Source organism: Mandrillus leucophaeus, unplaced genomic scaffold (assembly GCF_000951045.1).
Source record: "Mandrillus leucophaeus isolate KB7577 unplaced genomic scaffold, Mleu.le_1.0 Scaffold321, whole genome shotgun sequence".
NCBI classification, from domain to species: domain Eukaryota; kingdom Metazoa; phylum Chordata; class Mammalia; order Primates; family Cercopithecidae; genus Mandrillus; species Mandrillus leucophaeus.
In genome coordinates this window covers 222,871-243,232 of record NW_012103377.1, presented here as the reverse complement: position 1 = coordinate 243,232, position 20,362 = coordinate 222,871, and the positions used below count along the sequence as shown (strand labels likewise).

Here is a 20,362-nt window from a genome sequence, read left to right as displayed (position 1 = left end):
ATTTGTGATCCATTTGGTATTTATACTGGTTTACTTCTTTACAAATGGCTAGCCAACACTACTTAATAAAGTCCATCTTTTCCTTAGTGATATGGGATGCCACCTTCATTATATATTAAATTTCCATAAGTAATTGGGTCTTATTCTGGACTTTATGTTCTGTTTCATTTGGTCTATTTGTATGCCACTACCACATTCTTTTTTTTTATTTTTTATTTTTTATTTTGAGACGGAGTCTTGCTCTGTCACCCAGGCTGGAGCGCTGGAGTGCAATGGCGTGATCTTGGCCCACTGCAACCTCTGCCTCACAGGTTCAAGCGATTCTCCTGCCCCAGCCTTCTGAGTAGCTGGGATTACAGGCACACGCCACCATCCCTGGCTAATTTTTGTACTTTTAGTAGAGACAGGGTTTCAGCATGTTGGTCAGGCTGGTCTTGATCTCCTGACCTCGTGATCTGCCTGCCTCGGCCTCCCAAAGTGCTGGGATTACAGGTGTGAGCCACCATGCCTGGCTCACCACATTCTTTCAATTATTCATTGTCAGCTTGTTTTGAGATCAAGACTATTCTGGGATGAATCAGAAAGCGAGAGTAAAATTGACGGTATTAGAGAAGTTTATAGGTGATTTACACATGGCCATAAGAGAAAACATGGCAAAAGTTTTGTTTGTTTGTTTTTTTGAGACGGAGTCTTGCTCTGTTGCCAGGCTGGAGTGCAGTGGTGCGATTCTGGCTCACTGCAATCTCACCTCCTGGGTTCAAGTGATTTCCCTGCCTCATCCTCTCGAGTAGCTGGGACTACAGGCATGCCGCACCACGCCTGGCTAATTTTTTGTATTTTAGTAGAGACGGGGTTTCACCATATTGACCAGGATAGTATGGATTTCCTGATCTGCCCGCCTTGGTCTTTTAAAGTGTTGGGATTACAGGCGTGAGCCACTGCACCCGGCCGGCAAAAATTCTTCTTTAATGAGCAGATAGATGTCTCTGTGCTGTTTTGTGTTGGTATGACATACTGTGTTTCTGGTTGCTGTTTCTCATAAAATAGAAATTAGGATGCCACCATGTCATAATTGGTAATCCCATTTCTTCATAGTTAAATTTTTTCCTATCAGATTCAGTATACCGCTAAAGAGATGATCTCATGAAGGCTACTAGGCTAATTTCTTGGTTCAAGATTAGCTTTATCTTTTTATTTCTGTGGGGAAAACAAAAAACCCCAAATTCTCACTTTTTTAAAAAGCTTTTTATTCATATTAACAATAGCAATTAAGCAGTCACACTTAAGTCGTGCTAATATTTAACTGGTATTTCATTAGTTTCTATAAAAACATTTAGCCCAAGTTTTCTTGAATTAAACTCATTTAAAATATTTTTTCCTACATATCTTGTATAAAATCTCATAGTTTTGTATGTTTTTTTTTAATTTTTTTTGAGACGGAGTCTCTCTGTGTCACCCAGGCTAGAGTGCAGTGGTGCGATCTCAGCTCACTGCAAGCTCCACCTTCCGGGTTCACGCCATTCTCCTGCCTCAGCCTCCTGAGTAGCTGGGACTACAGGTGCCTGCCACCACGCCCAGCTAATTTTTTTGTTGTTTTTTTTTAAGTAGAGATGGGGTTTCACCGTGTTAGGATGGTCTCGATCTCCTGATCTCGTGATCCGCCCACCTCGGCGCCCCAAAGTGCTGGGATTACAGGCGTAATGTATTTTTAATTCTTAACATTTTTCTTCCCGATAGAGATCAAGTGACTAGGCTTTTAGTTTTCCATTTTGATTTTTGCTGATGCATGTTTCTAAATAATTCATATTCCAATAGGAAAAGATGGTAAAGCACGCAACAAAGACAAGAGGAATGTAAAGAAGCCCGCAGTGACAAAACCGAACAATATTAAGTCAATGTTCATTGCTTGTGCTGGAAAGAAAACTGCAGATGTGAGTTTCATGGTTTCCTTATCTTTTGTATTTTCCTTTGTGAGGTGAATTTAATATTTGATTATACAGATAATAGGTGCTCTGTATATATTTGAGTAACATTTCTCCAATTTCACTCACTAAGTTGGATGTAGATTTCTAAGTGAATTAAGGTACCTCACTGATTGAAACTTGGGAAACGGAAAAGAAAATTGAACAGAAAAGCTGAATTGAGAGTGTGTTTAATTTTAGTGAGTAGCAGGAAGATCATGGAATAAGGGTGAAAGTAGAGAACGGGAGCTATAGATGTAGGAATGATATATAGACAGGTGGTTGTTAAAATCTGTGAATGTAGATGAACACTCAGAGTGAGGAATGAAGAGGCAAGGACTAACTGGTTAGGTTCTTCCTTTCGTACACGTGTGTAGTTTTGGTGAGAAATTTAAGTGCAAGGCTTTCTCATGTTACCTTTCTTTATCATTTCCAGAAAGCTGTAGACTTGTCCAAGGATGATCTGCTAGGTGACATTCTACAGGATCTTAACACTGAGGTAAATGAATCGCCAGGAGTTGTAAAATATGCAGGGGATATAGACTGAAGAAACACTCTAGTAATTATACAAAACAGACTATTGCCAGAATTTTTTTTTTTTTTTTTGAGATGGAGTCTCGCACTGTCGCCCAGGCTGGTGTGCAGTGGTGTGATCTTGGCTTGTTGCAACCTCCGATTCCCGGGTTCTGCTTCCCTGATTCTCCTGCCTCAGCCTCCCCAGTAGCTAGGATTATAGGCACCTGCCACCATGCCCAGCTAATATTTTGTATTTTTAGTGGAGACTGGGTTTCACTATGTTGGCCAGGCTGGTCTCGAACTCCTTACTTCATGATCTGCCTGTCTTGGCCTCCCAAAGTGCTGGGATTACAGGCGTGAGCCACCGCACCGGCCTGTTGCCAGAATTTTTAAAAATGTAAGGACACCAACAAAAAACCCCCACCAAAATACAAAGAAACCCCCTTCAGGTTGGTTTTATCCCACCATTTTAGGTGAGTATTTCCAGGTGTTAGAGCTGTGTGATTATGTAGATAGGGATGTGTGGGTGTGTGTTTGAAGTAGTAGGAATATACCCAGGAGTCAGTTCTGTGAGTGCTCACTGCTGTGTTCAGTTGCTGTGGTGTATGTTCCCTAAATAGATTGAAGCCTGTCAATCTGCACAATCAGGTATAAGAGCCTTGTCTTGAATTCTGAGTGGAAATGAAGGAAGAGTGAGTGAACTATCCCTGATAGAACTCAAACAGGATTAGCTGCATCGTGAATTTGAAATTTGGCCATTTCCCATAAAGACTAAGCTCTCATTTAGAAGTGTACTTCTTTTGAAGTGACCATTAATTAAAATGACTTAACAACACTGCCATGTAGTTCTGTCTTGACAATTTTTAAATGTAATATTCTCAAAGGGTAAGTGAAAGTATGCTAAATTTTAAAAAGAAAAAATTGGGGAGGGGTAGATTTAATATCTATTTTAGTTTTCTTGTGATTTCTATAGTATCGTTGCTATAGTAACCACAGTACATGCACATAGATGGGAATGGGGAGGGGGGAAGGTAAAGAAAAGAAAGCTTTGCTTATTGGGCTTCAATGAGTGAAGAAGTATACTTTTTCTGTCTGTGGTAAACCAAGCATGGCAGTGAATATGTCTTACGTTTCCTTTTAGACACCTCAAATAACTCCACCACCTGTAACGATACTGAAGAAGAAAAGATTCATTGGAGCTTCACCGAATCCTTTTTCTGTGCACACCTCCACGGTAAAGTGTGTAGAGATACCTTCAATCTTGATTTATAGGATTGCTTTAAGCTTATTTTGTTGCTTTTCTATATGAGGGAAATACCTTTAAATTTGTTTTTGATTTTTGTTTTAAATTAGGACTCCCATTCAATTTATAGTTTCATGTATTTCAAAAATAGCATGTGCCTGCCTTTTTCATAGTAAATTTGCAGTAACTAGTGTGTGTTTATTATAGGTATTACAACTGTGGTAAATGCAATAATTTTCCTCCCAGAAGCAAGTATTTTTTTGTAAACCTAGGTAACAGTAAAATAATTGAAGCTGTTACATTAATAATACATAAAATCTTTTTATAAAAGGGAACTGTCATTATCTTTGGTCAGGGTAGGACAGTTGCATATTTTTAGTATGTAGGTCTAACTGACTAAATATTTAAAAACGTTTACAGGCAGTTCCTTCAGGAAAAATTGCTTCCCCTGTCTCCAGAAAGGAGCCTCCATTAACTCCTGTTCCTCTTAAACGTGCTGAATTTGCTGGTAAGTGTGATGTCAGGCAAGAATTGCAAGAGTGTTGAGTGGTTTCTGTCAAAGATGGAGGCCCCATGATGGAGGAGGTAGAAGAAATTTTGAAGGTATTGTGATGGCAAGTTTAAATGTGAAGATTTGAATTCATAAAAATTTCAGTAAAAGTTAAAAAACCCAATTTGGAGATTAAAGAGAAATGCAAACATAGTATAGAAAAGGGACAGGCTGCTATTTTAGTGTTGGATAAGCCTTTGTGCACCTTTGTGTGCCTTTGTGTCATGGCACTAGCACATGATAAGAATGTGTGATGATGCCTACAGGCGAGCCTATACAGGTCGAGAGTACAGAAGAAGAGCAGGAGTCAGGGGCAATGGAGTTTGAAGATGGTGACTTTGATGAGCCCATGGAAACTGAAGAGGTGCACCTGGAGCCTATGGCTGCCAAGGCTTGGGACCAAGAGAGTGAGCCAGCAGAGGAAGTGAAACAAGAGGCGGATTCTGGGAAAGGGACCATGTCTGACTTGTAAGAGCATTTTATGACTTTTCTGGCAAATAGGACTACAATTTTTCTGTTGGATTTTGAAAGGTTTTTGAAAATGTGATTTCTGCAGAGGAAGATTTCTCCCAGATGTCTCTTGTTGGGACATTGATCAAGAAGGTGATAGCAGTTTCTCAGTGCAAGAAGTTCAAGTGGATTCCAGTCAACTCCCATTGGTAAAAGGGGCAGATGAGGAACAAGTATTCCACTTTTATTGGTTGGATGCTTATGAAGATCAGTACAACCAACCAGGTAATCATACATAAGGTTAACTGTATGCCTTTAACTCAGAGTAGGACCTTTCCCTTAAATATTTTATTTTTTGTTTCTTTTTGTGTTGTCTTTTTATTTAATCAATTTATTTCTGTTTTTTTTTTTTTCCTTCGTCCCTTAAATACTTGAGTGGTTGTAATTAGCTCAGGTCAGGCCCTGCCCTCACTTAACATGTATTGTAAGAGAGTGACATTCATTCATTGTAAAGTGAATGCGCCACCCTGATGGAGAGGAGCTATGGTGTGAATAATCCTTAAAGATGCTTATTCCAAACATCAGTTACATATGGTTTTGGAATGTGTGTTTGTAGTTCACTATTGATGTATCTGAAGTTACAGGAATGCACTTTAATTTAAAGGGAATCAGTCATTAATTTGTGTGTTTCTTCAGCAAATTTCAATGCCTATTGTGTGCTAGGCACTGAGATGGGATGAATAAGCTGGACAAATTCCCTGCACTATAATGGAGCTTATGTTCTAGGAGGGTGGCAGTGGGTGGGGGCACATTAGCAGTAAATGAGATAAATTGATAAATGATGTAAAGAAAATTAGTTGGGCAATGGCCAGGGGAGGCTGTCTGAGGAAATGACCACTGGACTGAGATTTGAGGTATTTGCAGAGCTGATAAAAGGGCATTTCAGCTTAACGAGCCAGTACTAGCAAGGCCTAGAGGGAGGAAGGAAGAGGCCTGTGTGGTTGTAGCATAGTAATCAAGTGACAAGATTGATATACAATGAAGCTGGAGATAAAGACAAAGGCCAGATAATATAGGACTCTGAAAACCTCTAAGGAGTTTGACTCTTCTAAGAGCAATGGGGAGGCATTTGGAGGGTTTTAAGTACAGGGGGTGGTAGTCACATAATTGGGCTTACATTTTAACAGGAGCAGTGGTTTGTGTGTACGTGTGCACACACACGTGGAGGGATAGGCTGGTGTGGGGTAATGGGGAAGTGTGGAAGCCCTGGAGATCAGTCAGTCCAGGGCAGGGCTGCTAGTTACTTGGACCCTGGTGGCTGGAGAGGAGAGAAGTAAAGGCATTTGACATGTCTTTTGACACAAACTTGTTAATGGATTGGATGGGGGAGGTGACAGAAAGGAGGAATCAAGGATGATTTTTAGGTCATCCTAATGAGCTAATACTGTAAATTCTTGACTCACAAAAAGCTCAGAGGCTGTTCATTGTGGCTCTTTGAGCCCATCTTCATTGTGGGACTGTGCATTGCAAGATCTGTCGGATTAATGTTAAATACAGTAGGCACTCTTAAACAGAGTTGTCTTTATATAGATCCTTTTTTGGATCTGTGGTACATGCAAATAGTGTATTTTTCAAAGCGGTTTCCTGGAGGCTGTATCTAGTGAAAAGAGAGGGAGTACCTAGATGTCAGCAAAGCAAGCGTATGAGTAAATTGAAGGCCACATTTACCTTAGAGATAATCAGGCATTGACTTTAACTGGAAAAATGTTAATGATCTCTGGCAGGGGTGGGGACGGTCAGAAACATTAATATGCTTCTGCTTATCAAATATATATGAACTCTTGAGCCACTTGAGTAGCACACTGCCATGTGTTAGTTTCTTAGGAAAAGATATAATCAATTTTAGAAATGATATTTTAACCTACTTTAGGACAAAATGATTTGATTAGATCCCCTCACCTCTTTGACTACTTTGTTACTCTGTTGGAAGGCTGGCAAGTGTGATTACATGAGACTGAGCAGATGATTTCCCATCCATTGCTGAAACCCAGGGCTGCCCCATTGTACAACCTCAGGGAATACCATTTTCACATGACCTTCCTGGAGCACAGCAGTGTGACTGGTATTACCTGGAGCTGGGCAGCACAGTGGCCTGGCTATCCCAGTATTACTCCCTGTGTTTTGCTGCATCTGCTTAATGCTGTATTTCATTCCCTATCTTGGTTAATGGTCCCATCAAAACTAGAAACCTGGGAGCCATCCTTGATTCCCTGCTCTTCTTCATTTCCCTTTCCAAGTCTGGTTAGTTTTCTCTGCCGAAAATGGACAACTTACCTTCTCTTTCTCCTCATATCTGCTACCCCGATCGCTTCTTGCCCACTGAAACAATTGCACCAGCCTCCTAATTGATCTCCTAGCTATCGTCCTCCACATCATTGCTAGAGGGACTGATCAGAAGGGCAATTCTGACCATGTCATTTCCTCATTAAAAAAAATCCTCGGTGGCTACTGCGTACAACATAAAGTCCAAACTCCTTAGCAAGGCTTCTGATGCCTGCTGTCTATGAATTTTGTTCCCTAGAAATAGTTCTCTGTATATACTTTGCTACTCTTTATACCTGTGTTCCTTTACTCATTATTTTTTGTCTGATTGGAATGCCCTCATTTGACTGATTCTTTAAAATTCAGCCCAGATGTTATCTTCTGGGAGTTTACCTAAACTTCCAGACGGGTCTAGGAGCACTTTCTCCTTGTGACTACATCATAGCCTTTCCCACTGTAGCATTTGTCCTATTATTTTGAAATGATCTGAGTCTGTGTTTTTCTTTGCCACAAAGCCTGTAAGCTCCTGGAGGGCTGGGATCTTTTATTTCCAGCATCCAGCAACAATGCCTTGCACATAGTAGGTGTTTAATAAATAGTTGTTGAAATAAACTGCACAGTGACTGACAGTCCTGTAGATGCAGGTGAAAAATGTCAGAGACTAATGTTGTATTTGCTACTATTACTGAGTTTGCATCTTAAAGCTTTGTAGCTTTGTGGGGTATGAGAATGCATAACACAAAAGTGAATGGTTCCCCACTCCCCTACAACCCCATGAAGTAAATACACCCATAAAGCTTCATATTGCCAGCGTCAATTGCCACGGATTAGAACCTTAAGAAGCAACAACCTTCTTTCTTATGTGAAAATGAGTTGGTTATTTCTACATTTTGTTTACTAGTTGATACTCTTAGTAAACAGAGTATTGTTTTGCAGGGTAAGGATCTAGAGCTGCATTGTCCACTGTGGTAACCACCAACCACCTGTAGCTCTTTAAATTTAAATAAATTAAAATGCAATACAAATTAACATTTATTTTCTTGGTCACTAGCCACATTTCAGGTGCTCAATAGCAACTGTGGCTAATAGCTACCATATTGGATGGCTCAGAAACAACAATTCCATCATCACAGAAATTTATTTCAACTAGTGCTGGTCTGTAGTGACAAGTGTTAGAAGATTGAAGCATTGAAGCACAGCTATATTTGCAAAGCAACCAGTTTATGATATATGGTGGTGTTGAGTTCCTGGTACTGAACATAGTCATGGATGGGCTTTTTCAACCAATATTGGAAAATATTTTGCAATTGAAAGAGATACTAATTTCTTATTGATCTGTCATGCAAATGCTAAGGCAGAATGAAATTTCTGGTGCTGGAGAAGGCCTCAGAGATCAGCTAGTCTAGTTATGCACTTAAGAAACTGAGGCTCCAAAAAATATAATAGCTCTTTAGTGGTAGAAGCTTGGGCTTCTCACCCTCAGTCCACTCTGCTGTTCTGGTTCCCTGGTACTTCTCAAGTTGTGTTCTCTCCTGTGGCACATCCTTCTCTGTTATTGATGCCAATGGGTTAAATTAGATAGCTTAAAAAAACTCCTTTAATCTTAGAGGGTTGAACACTTTCATTGTGATAGCAGGTAATGATCACTGAGCTTTGGTGAAATCAATGCTGCTAATAAAAATGAAGCACTCCAAAATACCCTGTTATTGTTTCTCACTTTCTAACAGATTCTAAGTCAGTCAGTTGTTGCTGAATGCTCCATAATTATGAAAAGAATCTTACTCTTTGCATATGGGAAGATATCCTGTCTTCATTATGACTTTTTCAAGGTTGAATAATCCTGACTGCACCTGGTTTCAGCTAGTAACTTTAGGGGGAATGTAATCTTTGTTTACCATGATCTTTTTTGTGGCAAATGAGGCATAAACAGTGTCAAATGTGTTGCATGAAGTGTGATATTAGTTTGACTGTAAAATGAGCTATTTGAATCTTTGAATCCAATATTAGGGTCTTTATTTTTCTTTGCATGGCATTTTGTTTTTCCATCTTTAACTGTTGTGAGGATGACTTTTAATTTTCTGAGTTACTGTGATATTTTTTCTTTTTTAATGTTCCCATAGTCCTTCCTTCCCTCTCCCTCCCCATCTACCCTCCCTGTTACCCCCCTAAGCTGAAAGTCTCAGAACTCTTGTAGGAATTTTAATCATCTATGGGTGCAGCACACCAACATGGCACAAGTATACATATGTAACAAACCTGTGCGTTGTGCACATGTACCCTAGACCTTAAAGTATAATTAAAAAAAAGAATTTTAATCATCTACAGAAATGAAAATTCTTAGATCGTCTTATTTCTACCAGGATGTGTGACAAAAGGAGTCACTGATGAGTAGTCTTTGAAACTGGGGTAATTGGCCTTTGCATGTGCCAGAATTTTCTTAGTGTCTCAGATAAATGGCTGTGTTGAGTGGCTTTGTTGATTACTGCTGTCTAATTATTCATAGAGCCCAGGATTTTGCACAGTGACCATCTCCTGGGTTGACTAACAAATGTTTGCAGTCTGTTCTTAGTGGCCAATTTTCATAAACAGTGATTTGATGTCTTAAAAGGCATGGTTTTACTTTATGGTATTCATTCCTTAGGGATCTCAAAAGGAGAGCATCTACTGATTTGGTTACTAAACCATTTGTTAAACTGAAATAGAATAGAAAGGAACATTCTAAACACTACCTAGTTAGACATCCTAAGTAGCTGTGAGGTAGAAAAGGTGAAATAGTAGTCCCTATTGTGAGATATTTATTATTATATGGAATAAGAAATATGAGATAAATTATGTTTTTCCTAAACACAGTTTTACATATAGAAAAACACTGATGCACTAGTTATCCTGATACATGAATATTGGTTTTCATAGGTAAATACAAGTGCTAAAACATTATAAATATATTCTCAGATCTGTAAGTTCTCACAAGAGGCTTAATTATGAGATTTGTTGAAAAATCCTTGTGTTTGTTTCTCTTTTTTTTTTTTTTTTTTGAGACAGGGTTTTGCTGTGTTGACCAGGCTGGTCTCAAACTCCTGAGCTCAAGTGATCCGCCCACCTTGGCCTTCCAAAGTGCTGGGATTACAGGCATGAGCCACCATGCTCGGCCTGTTTTCTTTCTCTTAATCTGTATAATCCTGATTGTGGGGAAGGTGTTTATGCCAAGTTAGAGAATCATTCTGTCCCCTGTCCTCCCAGTGGTCATACATTGTACCATTGTGTTAGTGTAGTATGGCGTCAGTACTGAGTAAAGAACTGGTCTTGGGGAGTGGGGAAATGGATATATTTGCTGTCAAAATGAGTTACCATGAAGGTATAAATGTGTGGACACATTCAGTGAGCCTCTATATTGCTCCTTTAATTAGGTGAAATTGAAATGTTTCTTTTCTCGTGATTTTCACTTATTTCAGGTGTGGTATTTCTGTTTGGCAAAGTTTGGATTGAATCAGCTGAGACCCATGTGAGTTGTTGTGTCATGGTGAAAAATATCGAGCGAACGCTTTACTTCCTTCCCCGTGAAATGGTAAACATTAGTGATTAGCTTTTAGTTCTCAATAGTTGAATCTGCCACACATTCTGTGTTTTGCAACCAGCTCTCTATCTTTCAATAGGGCTACAAATTCTCTACAATCCTGATGCTTCTTTCTTGCTGCTCGCCGAGTGACCACTGATGGTCAGCAATTCTATTAGAGGTTGGGAAAAGTAGAAAAATTAAAGTAGAACTCAGTTTTTCAACTTGTTAGAGTATAAAAGCTTCTGAGTTTTAGTATATAATGCTTTCTTTCCCTCACTCCTCATTTCCATGATAATCAGGGTTGGAACTATAAGGTTCTAAAATGTGACATGGCATTTGGCCCAGTTTTCATGGTTTTGCTGCATAGACAGCAGTGATATTCCCGCCATTGCCATTTATTAACAAGTTCAATTCTATTTGCTTCTCCTTTTTGTTTTGTTTTGTTTTTTTTTTTTTGTTTTTTTTGAGATGGAGCCTAGTCCTGTCGCCCAGGCTGGAGTGCAATGGCACAATCTCAGCTCACTGCAACCTCTGCCTTCTGGGTTCAAATAGTTTTTCTGCCTCAGCCTCCCGAGTAGCTGGGATTACAGGTGCCCGCCACCACGCTGAGCTAATTTTTGTATTTTTAGTAGAGACAGGGTTTCACCATGTTGGTCAGGCTGCTCTCAAACTCCTGACCTCGAGTGACCCACCTGCCTCAGCCTCCCAAAGTGCTGGGATTACAGACGTGAGCCACCATGCTCGGTCTGCTTCTCCTTTTTTATTGGGACTTAACATCCCCATTTCCCTCTCCGCCCCTCCCCATGTCAATTGAACTGTGGAGTCTCTTGGTCAGGATTTACAATACTTATTCTTCCATTTTGTAGACTTGATCATCTTTATTGCTGATTTGTTTTTATTATCCCATTGGGAGGAATTGGGCATTTGGTTTAGTACATTTTTTGGGTCTGTTTGTATCTTTGAACTTATCTGTAAGACTGCTATTAAATGTTTAAGTGGGTGAGGATGAAAATTGATATAGACGTGGGTTTTTGGTGGTTGAGAAGATCATTTATGTATAGATGCTTTTTTCCCCTCTGTCCCCCTCTCTGGGATAACAGAAAATTGATCTAAATACGGGGAAAGAAACAGGAACTCCAGTTTCAATGAAGGATGTTTATGAGGAATTTGATGAGAAAATAGCAACAAAATATAAAATTATGAAGTTCAAGTCTAAGGTTTGTATTTGGGGATGTTTTTTTCCAACTGTGTTTGTTGTTTATTTTCTGATATAGCAAATAGTTATTGTATATTTTCTTTGTGTAAAATGCCTTCTGTGTGGCTATAATTTATTGAATGGAAATTTCATAGGTATGAATGTAAAAACAGTATATTAGATTTGCAAAAATATTTTTTCTTTCTCTTTAAACTGCTTATAAAATAATGTTTATTAGTTTGAATAGAAAGATAATCCATAGCAAATTAATTGCCTCTGGTGCTTGTAACATGTCTTGTGCTCTCATTCCCAAGTGGAGAAGAAACTGCTATGATCTCGTTTATATTAGTTGTTGCCAAGATGTTTTGGGGCCGGGCGCGGTGGCTCAAGCCTGTAATCCCAGCACTTTGGGAGGCCGAGACGGGCGGATCACGAGGTCAGGAGATCGAGACCATCCTGGCTAACACGGTGAAACCCCGTCTCTACTAAGAAATACAAAAAACTAGCCGGGCGAGGTGGCGGACGCCTGTAGTCCCAGCTACTCGGGAGGCTGAGGCCGGAGAATGGCGTGAACCCGGGAGGCGGAGCTTGCAGTGAGCTGAGATCCGGCCACTGCACTCCAGCCTGGGCTACAGAGCGAGACTCCGTCTCAAAAAAAAAAAAAGATGTTTTGGTTAGAAAGTTAAGTAAGGTTTTATTTTTAAAAATCAGGGACTGTGATACAGTCTGATAGAATGAAAATCTCCGGTTCATTTGCTAGTTATGATAAATTGTCCTGATTTTAGTGAGATATTGATGCCTTTGGCCATAATTGTGGGGGCTATAGCCTGCTCAAAATACTGGCTATTAATAATGATCACAGGGAGGGTTGAGTTACTGAAGATAAGACTAACAGTATTAACTATTTGAGTTTTGAATTGTGGCTGATGGGTCAAGTCTTTACAATTCTAGAAGCAATTGTGATATACTGGTGAAGAGCATAGGTGCTGAGGCCAGACTGCTTGTGCTTTAAGTCCTAGCCCTACTGTTTAATAGCGTGTAACTTGGACAAGTGCCAAATGACTTTTTTTTTTTTTTTTTGATGGAGTCTTGCTCTGTTGCCCAGGCTGGAGTGCAGTGGTGCGATCTTGGCTCACTGCAACCTCCACCTCCCTGGTTTAAGCAATTCTCCTGCCTCAGCCTCCTGAGTAGCTGGGATTACAGGCACATGCCACAGTGCTCGGCTAATTTTTTTTTGTATTTTTAGTAAAGATGGGGTTTCACCATGTTGGCCAGGCTGGTCTTGAATTCCTGACCTCAAGTGATCCGCCCGCCTCAGCCTCCCAAAGTGCTGGGATTACAGGCGTGAACCACCGCGCCCAGCTGAATGACTTCTTTGTGCCTGTTTCTTCATCTGAGAAATAGGGCCCTCTTTCAACAGTTCCCGAAAGGGTTAAATTCATTAATTCATATTAGATCATTACAACAGTCCTTGCCAGATAGCCAACACTCAGTAAATATAAACTATAATTATAATGCTAATTATTATTCTAGCAAGATGGAGTTGCTTAATATCAAATAGTAGCAAATCATTTAATGCATTAACATTGTAAAAAATTTTAATCTTTTATTGCCCCTCTTGAATGCAAATATTTCTGAGTTCTGTAGTGTCCAAGATGAGTCCTTTTAGCATTTTGACACTCGTCGTTTTAGTTCCAATTGAAAGAGGAAAGGGTACCTTTTTGGCTTTATTTACCTTTGTGTTCCATAAGAATTCTTGATGATTAAATACAAGAGCATGTATTGTATGTGTAATACTGGTTAGTTTGTGAAAAGTTTTTGTCTTAAGGATTTTTTAAAATATCTGCTTACCCAGCCAGTGGAAAAGAACTATGCTTTTGAGATACCTGATGTTCCAGAAAAATCTGAGTACTTGGAAGTTAAATACTCGGTAAGTCAAACAAAGAAAATTACTGGGTTTTGCTTGAGGATGACATTTTTCTGTTTTTGAACTTTCAACTGACTTTAAATTACAAGTATTGGTAGGGCTTCTCAAGCTCACAGTTCATTGAGGTGGATTTATAGTAATGAATAATTGAAATGGATAAAATTAAGTATATAGACTACAGGTTACACTGCCTTTCTCTGCTTTCGAGTATGCATCTTTAAGTAAATAAGTTGAAACAGCACGAGTGTTTGTCAAGTGGAAAGAATGCCACACGATGGAGTTGGACATCATTAGTCTGTTGAAGTGTCCCTTATGAGCAGTGGAAAGGTGAGAGAGGAGTGTCAGTAGCATTGCTATAGTGCTGCTCTTGGTCCTGTGACAGGCAAGGTCATTGCTATGGGATGTTAATTAACTGGACCTTTACCTCTTTTTTTTTTTTTTTTTTTTGAGACGGAGTCTCGCTCTCTCGCCCGGGCTGGAGTGCAGTGGCCGGATCTCAGCTCACTGCAAGCTCCGCCTCCCGGGTTTACGCCATTCTCCTGCCTCAGCCTCCCGAGTAGCTGGGACTACAGGCGCCCGCCACCTCACCCAGCTAGTTTTTTGTATTTTTTAGTAGGGACGGGGTTTCACCGTGTTAGCCAGGATGGACTCGATCTCCTGACCTCGTGATCCGCCCGTCTCGGCCTCCCAAAGTGCTGGGATTACAGGCTTGAGCCGCCGCGCCTGGCCCCTAACCTCTTTTTACCTGTGTGCTAGTGTTTTGTTCCCACAACGTTGGAAAAGAAAAACTTTTTTTTTTTTTTTTGAGACGGAATCTCACTCTGTCACCCAGGCTGGAGTGCAGTGGCACGATCTCGGCTCACTGCAAGCTCTGCCTCCCAGGTTCACACCATTCTCCCGTCTCAGCCTCCCGAGTAGTTGGGACTACAGGCACCTGCCACCACGCCCGGCCAATTTTTTGTATTTTTGGTAGAGACGGGGTTTCACTGTGTTAGCCAGGATGATCTCGATCTCCTGACCTCGTGATCCGCCTACCTCTGCCTCCGAGAGAAGAAAAACTTAAGAACTATTTCTGACAGTGGTGATGAAAAGTATTTTCAATAAGTTCCACTCTATTGCTTTCATTCTTCTAATGGAGTGGTACTTACTTCGCTATTCTTTATCAGTAAGGCATGTACAGCTCTGGACAGAAATTCTCTTTTGAGGGAGCTTCTTGGCCTATTTTTCTTCTAATGGGTGTCATCAAGATGCATTATTTTGTCATTGTGAATTGGTTTTGTTTCCTACTGTGAATTGTTTTGGATTTCATTTGTGGCAAATTACGTTTCATATGTATCAAAGGGGTTTCTTCTGTGCTTCATAGAGAGGCTTTTGTTTATTTCAAATATAGACTTTGGAAAATGCAAAGTAATAGTTTTAAACAAAAAGTTTTTTTTTTTTTTTTTGCCTTTTTCAGGCTGAAATACCACAGCTTCCTCAAGATTTGAAAGGAGAAACTTTTTCTCATGTATTTGGGACCAACACATCTAGCCTGGAACTATTCTTGATGAACAGAAAGATCAAAGGACCTTGTTGGCTTGAAGTAAAAAGTCCACGTAAGGAAAAAAAAATGCTCAGAATGCTGAATAGATTGCTGATAGATGTGGTTTTTAAAAGGGAAGTTAGGAAATTGATCTATTTATTTTAGTGTGTCTACTTCCTTTTCTGTTTGTTTCTTCAGTTTTCCTTGAGTGAGTATAGGGAGTACATTTGGAATCACCTTATCTCTGTAATGCCTGGCAGTTTAGTCTGAGGGAGGCCTTAGTTTGGGGTGCATCCCTCATTATGCTGTTATTCATATGTACTTCTGACCTGGCTGATGTGGCCCAGCTGTTCTGCATAGTGAACTGCTGACCTTTGAAGGAGGAGAATCGCTATTCAATATAGATAGTGCATGTTTGGCCTGTTACCTGATGTTTTTCAGTAATTGCTTCTATGATAGTCTGCTTTGTCTTAAAAATGTTTCATGATTCCTCCAAGGCAGTGTTTCAGTTTTTTTAAAACCTATTTTGGGTCCTGGATTCTTTGGAGAATCTGATGAAAGCTATAGACCTCTTTCCCAGGAAAATGAACATATGTACACACACGTGAGGATTTGCATACAACCCAGTAATGTGGCTTATTTTTAGTTAGATGTTATAATATGTCATTCTTATTAGAAGGCAGAGTTGAAGAATATGCCAGTTAATGACAGATGTCTTAATTATAGTAGTTTTTCTTTTTCAGTAAATAGCTATTGATCTGTTGTATCTATTCTTTTTCAGAGCTCTTGAATCAGCCAATCAGTTGGTGTAAAGTTGAGGCAATGGCTTTGAAACCAGACCTGGTGAATGTAATTAAGGATGTCAGTCCTCCACCGCTTGTCGTGATGGCTTTCAGCATGAAGACAATGCAGAATGCAAAGAACCATCAAAATGAGGTTTAAAAAATAGGACAGATTTTGTACCCATGCCTTAGATGCGATACTTGCCTGAACTTGCACAGCTTTGCTTTAAGAGAAAGTTGTTCTTTTTGGAGGGGAAAGAATACTAATTCACTACTAAACTCTTATTATAGAGAATGAATTGAATTTGTCTAGTGTTGGAGTTCTTTCTTAAAGACTTAGATTGCTGAACTTATTTTTGTCTATTAAATTTTTTACTTAGGAGAACTTCAAATGGACACAGACAGAATAATAAAATGAACTCCCCATAACAATCACTCATATTCAGCAGTTAGCAAGATTTTGTCACACTTGTTTATTTCTCTCCTTTTTTTGTCTTCTTGAAGTATTTTAAAGCTAGTCTCAGACATTGTGTCATTTTCCCTGTGAACTTTGGTATGCTTCTCTCAAAATGTGGTATTTCTTATATAATACCCTTAGCACACCTAATAACATTAACAGTAACTCCTTGGTATAATCTAAAATACTCAGTCCATACTTAGATGACTCCGTCTCTCAAGATGCCTTTTAACACTCGGTTTGTTTGAATCAGGATTCACACAAGATTCACAGATGGTGTTTAATCTCTGTGCCTCTTGAATTTCTTTTAAATAGGAAGAACTCACTCCCACTCTCCAGTTTTTTTAATAACATTGAAAAATTAAAGAATCATTGTTGGTTGTCTCGTAGAATATCCCATTTTCTCTATTTATTTGCTTTGTTGTGGTGTCATTGGACTTTTCCTCTATACCAGCGGTTGGCAGGCAATGAGTTGTCTGTAAGCCAAATCCAGCCTGCTACCTATTTGTGTAAGTCAAGTTTCATTGGAAGACACCATGTCTACAGCTGCTTTTGCACTATGACAGCAGAGTTGAGTAGTAACACTGACCATATGGCCTGCAAAGCCTAAAATATTTACTGTCTGGCTCTTGAAAGAAAAAGTGTGCCGATGCAGCCTTATCCTTCATATTTCTGCATACTATAAATGAGCTCTAAAGGATCAAATTAGATTCAGGTTCAACTTTTTTAGCCAAAATGCTTTATAGGTGATGCAGTGTACTTCATATTACATCATATCAGAAGACACAATGTCTAGTTAAGCTGCTATTAGTTGACAAAGGCTGGGATCAATGGAAAAAAATAACCTGCTATTAGCGAGTCTGTGTCTGATTAGCGGCTGAATGAATGAGAACTATTGTAGTTCTCCATCAGCTTTTCATCTAAGATTTTTTAACCTTGACACTACATGTATTTTGGGCTGGATAATTCTTTTGTGGAGTACTGTGCTGGGTATTGTAGGATGTTTAACAGTGTCCCTGGTCTTTACCTTCTAGATGCCAGTAGCATCCCTCCCCTCTAGTTGTGACAACCAAAAAATGCCTACAAACACATCATCAGATGTCCCAACGCCAGGGGATGTGTATGTGTAGATAAAATTACCCCCAGTTGGGAACCACTGAGCTAATGGCTTCATTTATTAGTCATTTTTGCTTGAATTAGTTATTTCATTAGGAGCTGTAAAATGGTGGTTTTTTATAATTCTGTCTATGGCTTTTAAGTTTTTCTACAAAATTAAATTTTTCTCTTTAGCCAGTATTATTTGGTTATGCCATAATGGTTTATTCAGGAAAGACAGGATAAATGCTTACTTCTTTCTCTTTTATTGCCAGTTGTCCTAGTAGGAGGTTGGGACCTACATTACATGCAGTCGTGACTGATGCTTTATTTATTTATTTATTTATTTTGGTTGTTATGTTTTAACTTCCTAAGCCCTTTTGACATTGATAGGGATCTTTTTTAACAGCATTTTGTCAGTATTTTCACTCTGATTTTTTTTTTTAGTTTGTGATTTGATTTTTTTTTTTTTTTTTTTTGACACAGAGTCTCACTCTGTTGTGCAGGCTGGAGTGCAGTGATGTAGTCTCGGCTTACTGTGGCCTCTGCCTCCCAGGTTCAAGTGATTCTCCTGCCTCAGCCTCCCGAGTAGCTGGGATTACAGGTGTGGGCCACTATACCCGGTTAATTTTTAGTAGAGATGGAGTTTCACCTTGTTGCCTAGGCTGGTCTTGAACCCCTGACCTCACGTGATCTGCCCACCCCAGCCTCCCAAAGTGCTGGGATTACAGGTGTGAGCCACTGCATCTGACGTGATCTTTTAATAATAGTTAATACGTTAGATGGTCATAGTTAAGTGTTTGGGAGAAGTTTAATTAGTAGTTAGTTAAAATTTTAAAAAAGTATCCACCTCTAGTGTCCAGATTGAGGTTTCCAGTTTCCATTTTCTTTTTTTTTTTTTCTGAGACGGAGTCTTGCTGTCTTCCTAGGCTGGAGTGGAGTGCAGTGATGTGATCTCCACTCACTGCAACCTCTGTCTCCTGGGTTCAAGTGATTCTCCTGCCTCAGCCTCCCGAGTAGCTGGAATTACAGGCATACACCACCACCATGCCCAGCTAATTTTTGTATTTTTAGTAGAGACGGAGTTTCACCATGTTGGCCAGACTGGTCTCAAACTCCTGACCTTAAGTGATCCACCCACCTTGGCCTCCCAAAGTGCTGGGATTACAGGCGTGAGCCACCGTGCCCGGCCCCATTTTCTAATAAAAGGAAATTGGGTTCTCTGGAGTAGTGGCTGATTCAGGGAAGGAAATGTCCAGGATGTCTGGAACATCTTATACCAGAAAGCAAGGACAGTATTAAAATCTACTGAAGATATGTCAAAAGGACTCAGGAATCAACTTGAAGAGTCTTCTACTGAACAAAGATGGGACAATGTGAGGGTAAGAATAAGTTTAACAGATTGCAACACATCAGATCCATGAGTTCATAATGATATTGTCTGCAATGACACCACATTGATCACTTCTGAAGGAAGCTAGGGAACCAACTCATTTTGAAAACTGATAAAGGGATTGAATGAATAAGTTTTTTGACTTTTCTGAACGCATACTATACCTCAGCAACCAAATAATTGATGAGGGGAAGTTTCTCTTCATAGAAGGTTTCAGCTAATAAATGATAGATAAATGGAATAGTACCACTTTGTAATTGCCGGTGAAATAATGGATCTAGGAAGTGATCACCAGTGGGTGCTTATATCTCTAAGGTAGAGATGAGCAGACATTATGTGCCTGTGCCTTTTGATAGAAGTAATCAGCACCTCTGAAGTATTCTTGCTCCAAAATTGAACCTGATTTTGATCAAGCTTTTAGACCTAACTATGAATTTATAGGCAGTGTGGAGACAGAAAAACAAGTTAAATGATGCTGTTGGGACACAAGCAGTGGAATCCATTCTATGGGGCACTCTCTAGGACAAACAGCCTGGTGTCTTTAACAAATAAATTGCAGGGGAATGACAGATGGGATAGGGTTGTATCTGTAGGTTTACATATCAACCATTACTAAGTATGGTCCTTATGTGGTGAATAAAATTGAGATAATTGGAAAATATGAAAATTTAAATTCTGCCTGGATAATTGATGATTTTAAGAAATTACTATTCTTGTAATTGTATTAGGTGAAATAATTGTGATTATATTTTTCAAACTTCTTATCTTTCAGAGTGGTGGTGGTTGTCAACTGGGTGAGATTTTGCCTCTAAGGGGACATTTGACAATGTCTGGAGACATTTTTGGTTATCACAATTCAGGGCGTCTGGGGATGGTAATACTGGCAACTAGTAGGGAGATGCTGGGGATGCTGCTGACATCATACAGTGTACAGGACAGCCCCCACAACAAAGAATTATTTGGCCCAAGATGTCAATAGCTCCACGATTGAGAAACCAGTTTTAGAGATTGATGCTGAAATCTTCCCAGATAAAATGATGGGTTTGGGTTTTGCTTCAAAATAATCTAGAGAAAGGAAGGAAGTGGGTAGGGTTATAGATGAGTTGATAATTGAAACTGGATGATGGCTATATAGGAGTTATTTTATTATTTTGTCTTTTTTAATGTGTTTACATATTTTCATAATAAAAAGTTTAAAGTATTTATTATCTTTTGAGACAGAGTCTCACTCTGTCACCCAGGCTGGAGTGCAGTGGCACGATCTCAGTTCACTGCAACCTCTGCCTCTTGGGTTCAAGTGATTCTCCTGCCTCAGTCTCCTGAGTAGCTGGGATTACAGGTGCACGCCACCATGCCCAGCTAAGTTTTGTATTTTTAGTAGAGACGGAGTTTT

General features: G+C 39.6%; 1 protein-coding gene across 1 annotated transcript in view; it reads left to right on the top strand.

Annotated features, from left to right (window-relative positions):
- The window catches only part of POLA1 (polymerase (DNA directed), alpha 1, catalytic subunit), a gene marked incomplete at its 3' end in the record, with an annotated part of 245,506 nt that overhangs the window by 15,685 nt on the left and 209,459 nt on the right, over positions 1-20,362 (top strand). Inside the window, exons 4-14 of the mRNA XM_011988033.1 lie at positions 1,816-1,931; positions 2,398-2,460; positions 3,619-3,711; positions 4,141-4,228; positions 4,537-4,738; positions 4,827-5,005; positions 10,495-10,607; positions 11,699-11,815; positions 13,649-13,723; positions 15,177-15,315; positions 16,024-16,178. Of these exons, the coding sequence (XP_011843423.1) occupies positions 1,816-1,931; positions 2,398-2,460; positions 3,619-3,711; positions 4,141-4,228; positions 4,537-4,738; positions 4,827-5,005; positions 10,495-10,607; positions 11,699-11,815; positions 13,649-13,723; positions 15,177-15,315; positions 16,024-16,178 (1,340 nt within the window). The remainder of the gene's footprint in view (positions 1-1,815; positions 1,932-2,397; positions 2,461-3,618; positions 3,712-4,140; positions 4,229-4,536; positions 4,739-4,826; positions 5,006-10,494; positions 10,608-11,698; positions 11,816-13,648; positions 13,724-15,176; positions 15,316-16,023; positions 16,179-20,362) is intronic.